This window comes from Pavona decussata, unplaced genomic scaffold (assembly GCF_977016875.1).
Source record: "Pavona decussata unplaced genomic scaffold, jaPavDecu1.1 SCAFFOLD_210, whole genome shotgun sequence".
NCBI lineage: Eukaryota > Metazoa > Cnidaria > Anthozoa > Scleractinia > Agariciidae > Pavona > Pavona decussata.
The window spans coordinates 248,316-257,500 of record NW_028145615.1 but is presented as its reverse complement, the minus strand read 5'-3'; the positions used below and the strand labels follow the sequence as shown (position 1 = coordinate 257,500).

Genomic DNA, 9,185 nt, shown 5'->3' with positions numbered 1-9,185 from the left:
AGGAAAGATTACCTAAAAATATGTCTGTTCTCAATTTCTTAGCTCGATGTCGTGCTTTCTTTTGAAAATAGAACAGTTTCAATTTCCGAGTTTCCATCGTGCGTGACATTAGGAGGACGGCTGGACAGAGCTTTTCCGTATCTTAAAAATGACTCTTCGTGTGATTTTCAGCATTCTAAACAATTTAAGTTTGAGGAGAAATATTAATCTAAACATTCGAAAATTCACAAGGGCAAACAAACATCTTTTCTGACAAAAGTGAACTCCAGATGTTTTTCCCTATTTCCGGCCGCCATGTTTGTGCCCCTCAGAGGGACACAAACATGGCGTCTCCATACTAAACTCTGTAAATTGATGTGGGACATTTTGTCAAATAACTCGAGTACGGAATGCTGCACAGACCTGACACTTGGACAGATACCTTATTTATTTATCCTCTATACCATGTCAATTTCTTGACTTCATTCATGGAATGGTTTCAATTTTTTTTTTCAATGGCGTGACAGTGAAAACCGAGAATTGGAACCTTTAAAAGCTCTACAGTGTGCAAACATTGCTTTCAGTGACTGGAATTTGCTGATCAAGAGTAGTTGCTGGCTCTTTTTCAAGTTCAACCATGAATTACAGGCCTATACCACAATCACTAGAGAAATATGGTACATCCAAGTGGTGGTCTAGGTTGCAGTTGGACTTTGATCAGATATTACAGTTAATTAAATTGTCTTGCGTGCTTAACCCTTTATACAGTAAAGTGGCCTGACTTGTGGTAATTTTTAATTGTTATTCGTTTGTTTGTATTCTTTATTCATTTCTCTTTATTTTGTTGGTCATTGGGACAAAACTAGTACTGCCATCAAGAGTACGGATGGATAAGGGAAGTGAGACAGGAATTTTAGCAACCATGCATTCATATCTTAGAAGCAAACATAAGGATCTGGAAGATCCCACAGACAGTGTACTCTATGGACCTTCCACAGAAAACAAGATAGAGCGCTGGTGGAGAGAGCTTTTGGACAGGATGGAGAGGTTTTTCAAGAATCAGCTCAAGCAACTGTTAGAGGATGGTAGTTATGAACGCGATAATAAAATGCATCGGCAAGTCCTTTGTTTCTTTTATTATCTTGTGTAAATACCTATTCTCAGGCATAAGCTTTAGCAAGCCTTGACTCAGAGAGGTTACTCATATCTGCCATACAGGACCCTTTTCAAACACTGGTTGAAAAATTTGGGTTCTGTCTAGGATATTGCTTTCCTCAACGCATGAACCCCCCCCCCCCCCCCTACTCATTATGTCAATGAAGATGTAGATGTGGGAAATGTGGTTGCACGGAAGTACACCCTTCTACTATTCCTCTAGAGATCTTTTTTTTGTTAACCAACCTTTCTTTATCAAAAACAGCCAGTTAATGCCTCATTAACCTGGAATCAATGCTTTTGAAAAGTTCCCTACAATACTCCTACTGATGATTTAAGGTTTATTAAAGCCCATTTATGTTTGTCTAATAAAAATTAAAATAATAAAGCATTGATTTACAACAATACCCCTTTTTTTCCTTTGACAGAGATTTACTTGCATTTGTGTACATCCATCCCAGTACTCCAGAAAGAACTCGATCTATTCAGAGAAACTGTATGGAATTCTCACCGAGGTCGCAAACAAAAGTCTAAAGAACTTCCAACTGGAGTGCCGAACCACATTTACTTCTTTCCTGAGCATTATGGGGGTGAAAATTGTGGCCTTCCTATTGATGAAGATCAGTTGAAGGAAGTTGCGGAACTGTCTGAAGTATTAGAGGGAACTGATGACTTTTTAGATCCTGAATTCCGCACTCGTTGTGAAGCAGTTATCTCAAATGTTGATGATATTGAGCCAGAGGAGGCTGCTAATGCATATTTATATCTCAAGGCAAACTATTAATTCATTTATTTAATGCAATTTTTTTGTGGAAAGTTGGGGCAAATAAGAGTTACAGTGAGCCATTTATAAGCAATTAATAAGTGAGTAAATGCTGTAATATAGTCAGTCATCAGTTAATTGTCTTTAAGGATGGAAGTAACAGAAGAACAGGTTAATTGAGGAGGTACCACAGCTGTCTGATGTACTTGGTGGCTATGGTTACCATTTACCACCAGATTTCAGAGCCAAGTGTGAGCAGATAATTCCTGACCCACTGGCGTTGGATCCCAATGACTGTGTTGAACTTCATGCATTTCGTTACCTCAGAGAAAATATTCAACTTTAATTATTTTCCGCTATTAAAGTTACTATTATAACATTACATGTGCCTCAAAACAGACTTCGAAAATGTAGAATGACATCAGAAATCAGAAATCTTGACACTGTATTTATAAACACAACTGGATTCCAAGCTACCTTAACAGTTATCTGCGCTATTTGTAGCACTTCTTAAATTTGTAGTTTGTCCTGAACAGGATTTGCCAACTTTCGATAGTAAACGTGTGTCAAGTGTAAGAGGTTTCTTAGACAAACAATGTTAAATTAAGCAAGTACTTAAAGTTGGGTTTTCATACAAGTTGCAACAACGAAAATCAGGAAACAGTTTTGTGCTTCATGTCGCACTACGTTTTCGTATGTACATATACATATAGTGATTCACTCCACGTTACGTTTTTGTCACTGCCTCATGTTACTGTGACATTTCCCTGATTGATTAACAATAATAGTAGCCAAAGCCCTGGCTGCTATAACTAGAACAATATCTGTGTCAGACCTAATGAGAAACTAAAGCGTTGGTGAGACCTAACATGAACTTTAAGAACAGGAACGTACTGTATGTAATATAAATTTTGGAAACTAGGTTAATGGATCGTCACCATGAATTCCACTTGAGGGTGAATATCATTTAAGTTTGATATTTACAAACAAAACTGTCTCCATACCATGTACTATACTGGGAATATAGCAGTACTTTCTCTATAAAATTGCTCAAGGTTGCAGAACTATCAATAATTAACAGTGTCAACCACTGTAATGTGTCTCCTCCAGTCATAGACAGGCCAATAGCATAGACAGTTTGGGGTTAATTTTTGTCCAGCTCTAGGACATTTCTTCAGAATGTTACAATATTTAAAATATATTAATAGAAACTACTGAGTCATGTCTGAAAGAAAGAGAAACAATATAAAGAGGCTGCCAAACAAGGCTACAAACAACTACTCAAAGCTCTTGAGCATACTTTAAAGTATATGTAGCTAAAGTATGGTGTAGTTTAGAATGACTTGTGTCTAAAAAATGGCTGCAATAAAAAGGGTTGTGAATGGGTACCAGTCAAGCCCAATGTTCCGGCAGGGTAAAAAAAACATACAAATGTAGGAAGTGGCATTTACTTAGCATATATGCACACAACTTTGGAAACATTTGGACAAAGTAAATAGGGAGTTTGGCCAAGTAAGAAAAATGAAGCTAGATTTTCCCCAAGTTTGTATTATTCTCAATAATAACCCTGGGGGACTCCCATTTAAATCTGATGGGGGTGCTTATCATAATTGTTCCGTTGAAGTAAAAAATGCAGTTTTGGTACCACTTAGCAGATTCAGTTTCACAACATCCACAGTTGCAGCACTTGTGGTGTTTTTTTTATGTTGTAAATGAAGTAGAGCTAAGTGGCATTGTCTCTGGAGAACGTTTCGAATTTATCACTAGTGCAAATTAATTGTGAACATGTCAGTTAATGTTTTGTAAACAAAACTAAATTGGAGCCACGCCTTCCTTATTGCTAAGGAGCACTCCCATTATGTCTTTAATTTATGGGGGGTCCTTCCAGGAATATTTCTCCGTGATACATTCCTATGATATACAGAATGAGGGCCAGTAATTGAGGTTGATTGACTTTTTTCGTGTGTTCTTCTACTGTCAACTTTATGTCATCTCTGATTTCTTTGACAGTACCATCTAGATATCTCTTAACAACCCACGTGCTACTGTTGAATCCTTTGGAAGAGCTTCTTGCCTTAAATGCTTCCCTAAAGCCTCCACTTCCGAAGGCATCTTTTTCGATCCTAAATTCCACTTTTTGTGTTAGAAGCGACCAGGTGATGTTTTCCAAATCGAACGAATATATGTCAAGAACAGAGGTCTCTTCATTTGGACCCACGACCTTGCCAAGCTTAATCATTTGTGATATGGACAAGCTCTTGGGTATCTTTGAATTCGCGGATCCAGTGCTTTGGGTTTTGGGCTTCAGTAATTAGGCCTTTTGCCGTGGTGGAGTCGGCGGGGCACTGGAGTATGTCGAGTATTGCTGGCTAGGAGCGGAATGTTCTTCATCCTGTGGTTTCTCAAAAGATGTCGAGCCCTTTATAAATCTTATGTGTATTACCTTTAAGTCGGGGATGTGTTTCATCGCTAGACAAGAAGGTCCCTGCTCCCCCGCTAACACATCGCACGACAATCCTTGCGTCAGGGAAGACGAAAAATGTTTCTCGCACGCTGCTTTTATACCTGCGATGGTGAGTTCTTGTTCGTCATACTGGACGAATTCACGTGCATGGTCCCACTCGCGTATATTTTTGGGCTTTCCCTGAGACTTCTGAGCTCAGCCTTTGAAAAACAAGTTCTTGCTTATCAAGAATGTTACCCGTTTCGTTTTTAGCACCCCCGCCTTTCTGCCTCTTCGCTTTCATCTGCTTTTCGAAAGCCACCCACGGCTTCTGCTTTCGCTTGTCCGCCATGTTTGTGTTACAGTTTGACCTCAATGCATCATGGGCTATGGCACACCTGGGCCACGGGTATTTTTTTTTTTAATTTTGTTTTAATTCATTTTACAATATTTTTTTAATAGAAATAAAATAAATAAAAACAACTAAAATATAAACTGAAAGTAAAAATAAAATGAAATAAAAAATAAAATAAAATGTAACTAAAATAAAAAAATGAAAAAAATTAAATAAAAAAGTCGGAAATTTCTGCATAAAATGCTATGGCACCGATGGGCCACCATACTCCAGTCTTTTCCGAACCCAACATCTACGGTTTTCCTTGTCTTCCTGCGATGACCAGCACCTAAATTTCACATTTCTCGGAAAACTAACACGGTTAACCGTCCTTTAAATTCACACTAGTCGGGTTTTTGTGAGACGAAATTCCGTCCGAGACGAGTTTTCCGTCTTCTAATGTGAATTCAACAATTAACACAATATCTATCATTTGGTCTGAACTGGAGCTTTTTGCTTTAAGAAAATAGGGAAAAAATATTATGGGGATGTTTTATAGAATCGATGTGCCCAGGTATAAGGTAAAATGTGGCAGAACTGAGTAGCCCTTACAATCGCACACTAGTCAGGCCGCCGAAAGGTTTATCAGATTGTCAAACACTGTAGGAAAACATGCCTTGGGCGATGCTTTATAGAACCGATGTTATGAATTATGATCAGGTAAAAACTACATCTACACAGAAAGTGAAATTGAAATTAATTTGCGTCATTATTTTTAGACACTGGAAAAAAGAGTATTTTTCTGTAACTCACCTCCGCTGCCCCGCTATATGATTTTAAAAAAAATTTCAAGGCAGATATAACCCAGTGAGTCTACCTTAATTGGGAAAAAAATCCGTAGGTGTCTGCCATTTAACAAATATCGCATATATATGTTCCACAACAACGCAAGCCTTAATATTTTAACTGTGAAGATAAAAGTTCCACTCAAATATTATCCATTCTGTAATATTCAATTTTTGCAGGAAGAACGTTATTGGATTTTGAAACGCAAAACTGTCACAATTTGCATTGCTATTACACTGGCTTGTGTTAGTTATTATATTTTGAGATGCCACAGAGTCTAAGATTTTGCCAAGTAACTGTTGTATTGAACTGAACCCATCAAATCTGTTTCAACCATGGTAACCAAACTAGCTAGCCGGCGTGAACTGAACCGAATAACAAACCAACGCTGACCAACCTTAGAGTACAGGGAGAGGGGAATGTACTCAATACAAGGTTTGTGAACCGCCCTGTTTAGACACTCTCCCCAGGTTGCCTTCGTCGTTATAAACCAAGTTGGTGGGAGTTCGATCGAAGCGTACGAGTCTCGAAAATCCCAAGGAAAAATAGGGGACTGTTAACAGTCTAGGCTCTTCCCGGAGGTTCACGAACCCAACTGTAAACGAAAAAGTACCCCATCAACATACACATAAAGAAAATACTCTTGAATTTCTCCTTGTAATATCAAAGATTAAACCTATTGTTTCGCGGCGTTGTGGTTGCCGTCATCGTCATCGTTGCTTAGTTCCCTAAAAACAGCACCACACCAATACTGAGTGAATAGCAGCCATTGCGTTGGCGAGCCCTATAATAATTTATATAAACACATGGTTACATTTTATTTGTTTGAAAGAAAAGAATAATTTTGTTTTATTTTGAGACCCATTTTATTTTAAGAAACTCTAAAATGTGTTATTACAATCTACGACAGCTCAGAATATTACAAAATACACCAAAGTATTCATTTATTTACCACAATTTCAATACGAATGGGTTTGTTATAATTCATGACAGTTATCACAAATCACGACATTTGTTGTTAAAATTCTTGACAGTTATTAAAATTCACTACGTTATTACGATTCGCAGCCGTATACAATGGTTTAAAAAAATCAACGTATTCTGAGTGGTGAAGAGAAGTTCTCCTGACGGTCACATTAGCTAGCAAAGTCTCCCTACAGGAAGCCGCTCGACATGCTCAGGTTGCTGACACAACTTCTTTCACCAGTGAGAAGTAGAACGCAGAGAAAGTTCATGATCAGTGTTTTAATCCTAAGCGGAGTTACCTTTATGATCATATTTAGAGTATTGCTGAAGAAGGACCGGTTTCTGAAACGTATTAAGGAGGCTGCCCAGGATCTGCAAGACGATGAAACCTCACAGAAGGGATTGCTTAGCAATAACAACCAAGAACTTGCTTTAAAAATGGCTGTACTGACTCCGTCGCTGACCAAAGAAGAAACTCTTCCACATAAGACATATTTAATATCTCGAGAACGATGCTCCCAAAAGGTATTTCTTTTGATTATGGTGTCAACGCACCCTGCTTTCTTTGACAAAAGATCGATCATTCGCGAAACGTGGGCAACTGATCCATCCATCAAGACAAGATGGAAGACCATGTTTCTTCTTGGTCAAGCCGCAAATGTCAGTGTACAGAATGAGTATTTGAAAGTTGAGGAAACGATGCACAGAGATCTAATACGAGGAGCTCAAATAGATGATTATAATAGTCTTACCTTGAAGACGCAGATGGGTCTGGAATGGGCTTCAAAATACTGCGATTTTCAGTACCTACTCAAGGCTGATGATGATGTGTTTGTTAATCCTTATTTGCTGATGGACTATCTACGAAAGCCTGATACACCTAAAACAAAACTTTACACGGGAATCTGCCAGTACGGGAAAAAACCTTTTCGTGGTACAGGACATTACGCAGTAACATTGGAGGACTACAACAAAACTACATATCCGGACTTCTGTTCCAGTCCAGCATATCTGTTATCATCAGACATGGTCCATAAGATAGTGGAAATGTTTAATGTCAGCAAGAGGCCTTTCAAAATGGAAGATGTTTACATTGGGCTGTTGGTAGAAAAAATGGGTGATGTGAAAGCTATGAATCACTCATCATTTCGTTACTCAAGGAACTGCAGCCTCTCTCCAAATACTTTTACTCAACATCCAGTGTCGGTTCAATGCATGGGGGAATTGTTCAACCTCGCGATAAAACAAAGACTTGAGTACGAACTTATGCAACTTAGGAGTTGGAGGAAAATCGGCGGCAATAAAGCTGAACATTAGACTCAGATGAAGGGCCATGAGGACGCGGTTTTGATTTTAGCGGAATCGACGTTTTGTTTGTTTGTTTGTTTGTTTGTTTGCGTTGTAATATCAAGTATTTCCAGCTTTTATTCCCAGCTAAGCTGGGGAGAAGACACGTATCATCTTAGGTGGGAACTTCTGGTCTTTGTATGGCGAAACGCTGGGTCACTTTGTACCTAAACCATCTGTTTTTTGCTCAGCCAAATAATAGTAAGCCGCTGCTTTCTTTATAATAGCTATATGAGTAGCTATATGTTTTTGCTCCGCTTGCTCCATGTACATTCAACGCATGCGTGTTTGGTCATGTCGTGTAGTAGAATGACTTGTCGTTAGTTTTAGAAACGAGTCATCGACATTGTTCGGCGGCTAAGTATTTACCGCGAAATAACCTCAATTGAAAGATTCTAAACATTTGGGGACGTTTAGAAATATACATTTCAGAGAGGATTTGTTCTATTTTTTTTTTTTTTTTGAGATTTCTGTGGTGCAAACAAATCTAATTTCCCGGTTCAGTGTGAGCCGAATGGTTTTGTATTTGGCAAAATGTATTTTATTTTCCGTGCTCACTTGAATAAAGCAATATCGCCGTATGCTGCTTTATGAGCCTCAAAAGCGCTTGAGAAGTGGTCTCCAAAGAAACACTCTTTAATAACCCATTCGCCAGGGGCTAGTTTTCGAGATTTGTTAACACGACTTGCCCTTCTTTACTGAAGAACCGTTTATTTGAATTTCTACCTTATATATTGTTTATGGTCTCGGCCTGCTCGCGGCTTTTAAAGATCTTTAAATACTGCGACACGAAACACGGTATACCGTTTTCGGCTATGTTCATGTTTATAATTTTGTTTAAATGGGATTGGACGAGATACTGGTGGTAATTTGGACACTGAATTCCATGCAATAGCTGATGTTGCCTTGAGTAACTATACCAGAAGATTTTTACCGCGGACTGCTTGGCCTATTAAGCCAATGATACACGGTTCAACATTTGTTAGCAACAAATGTTGCAGCTGCTGTTCAACAAATGTTGAACAGTGTATCATGTGATGTTGAACGTTGAAATACGCCGTTCAGCATGTTGAAAGTTGTTGAACGTTGTTGAACGAGAATAGAGCTTGGCTCTATTCCCTTCAACAAGTTGCCTCAACAAGTCAACAAGTGAACAAGTGAACAAGTCGCAACAATGTTCAACATTTGTTAATCAACAAAAGTTAAACGATGTTGAGCCGTGTATCATTCGCTTTATATAACGGACCAAAGTAGGATGTGTTAAGGGCCATCATTTAAATATTCTAAGAATAAAACAGTCGCTTGGTAAATCGTCTTCTCGTTTCTCACTGTCAACAGAGTCGACAGTCAGT

The 9,185-nt window shown here is 38.5% G+C and overlaps 1 protein-coding gene and 1 pseudogene across 2 annotated transcripts in view; both read left to right on the top strand.

Moving 5' to 3' along the window:
- LOC146460568 (uncharacterized) overlaps positions 1-4,859 on the top strand; it is a 5,958-nt pseudogene extending 1,099 nt beyond the window's left edge. The window contains exons 3-4 of the transcript XR_014857588.1: positions 846-1,116; positions 1,588-4,859. The product of XR_014857588.1 is annotated as an uncharacterized LOC146460568 (transcript). The remainder of the gene's footprint in view (positions 1-845; positions 1,117-1,587) is intronic.
- Positions 4,860-6,502: 1,643 nt separating this feature from the next.
- On the top strand, positions 6,503-9,185 carry LOC146460567 (beta-1,3-galactosyltransferase 1-like). The gene has a single exon (XM_085088007.1). The coding sequence runs from the start codon at positions 6,694-6,696 to the stop codon at positions 7,801-7,803; it is 1,110 nt and encodes a 369-aa protein (XP_084944133.1). The 5' UTR covers positions 6,503-6,693; the 3' UTR covers positions 7,804-9,185.

What these genes read in the sequence shown, in the direction of transcription:
- LOC146460567 (XM_085088007.1), top strand. Translation starts at nt 6,694, where the DNA reads ATGCTCAGGTTGCTGACACAACTTCTTTCACCAGTGAGAAGTAGAACG.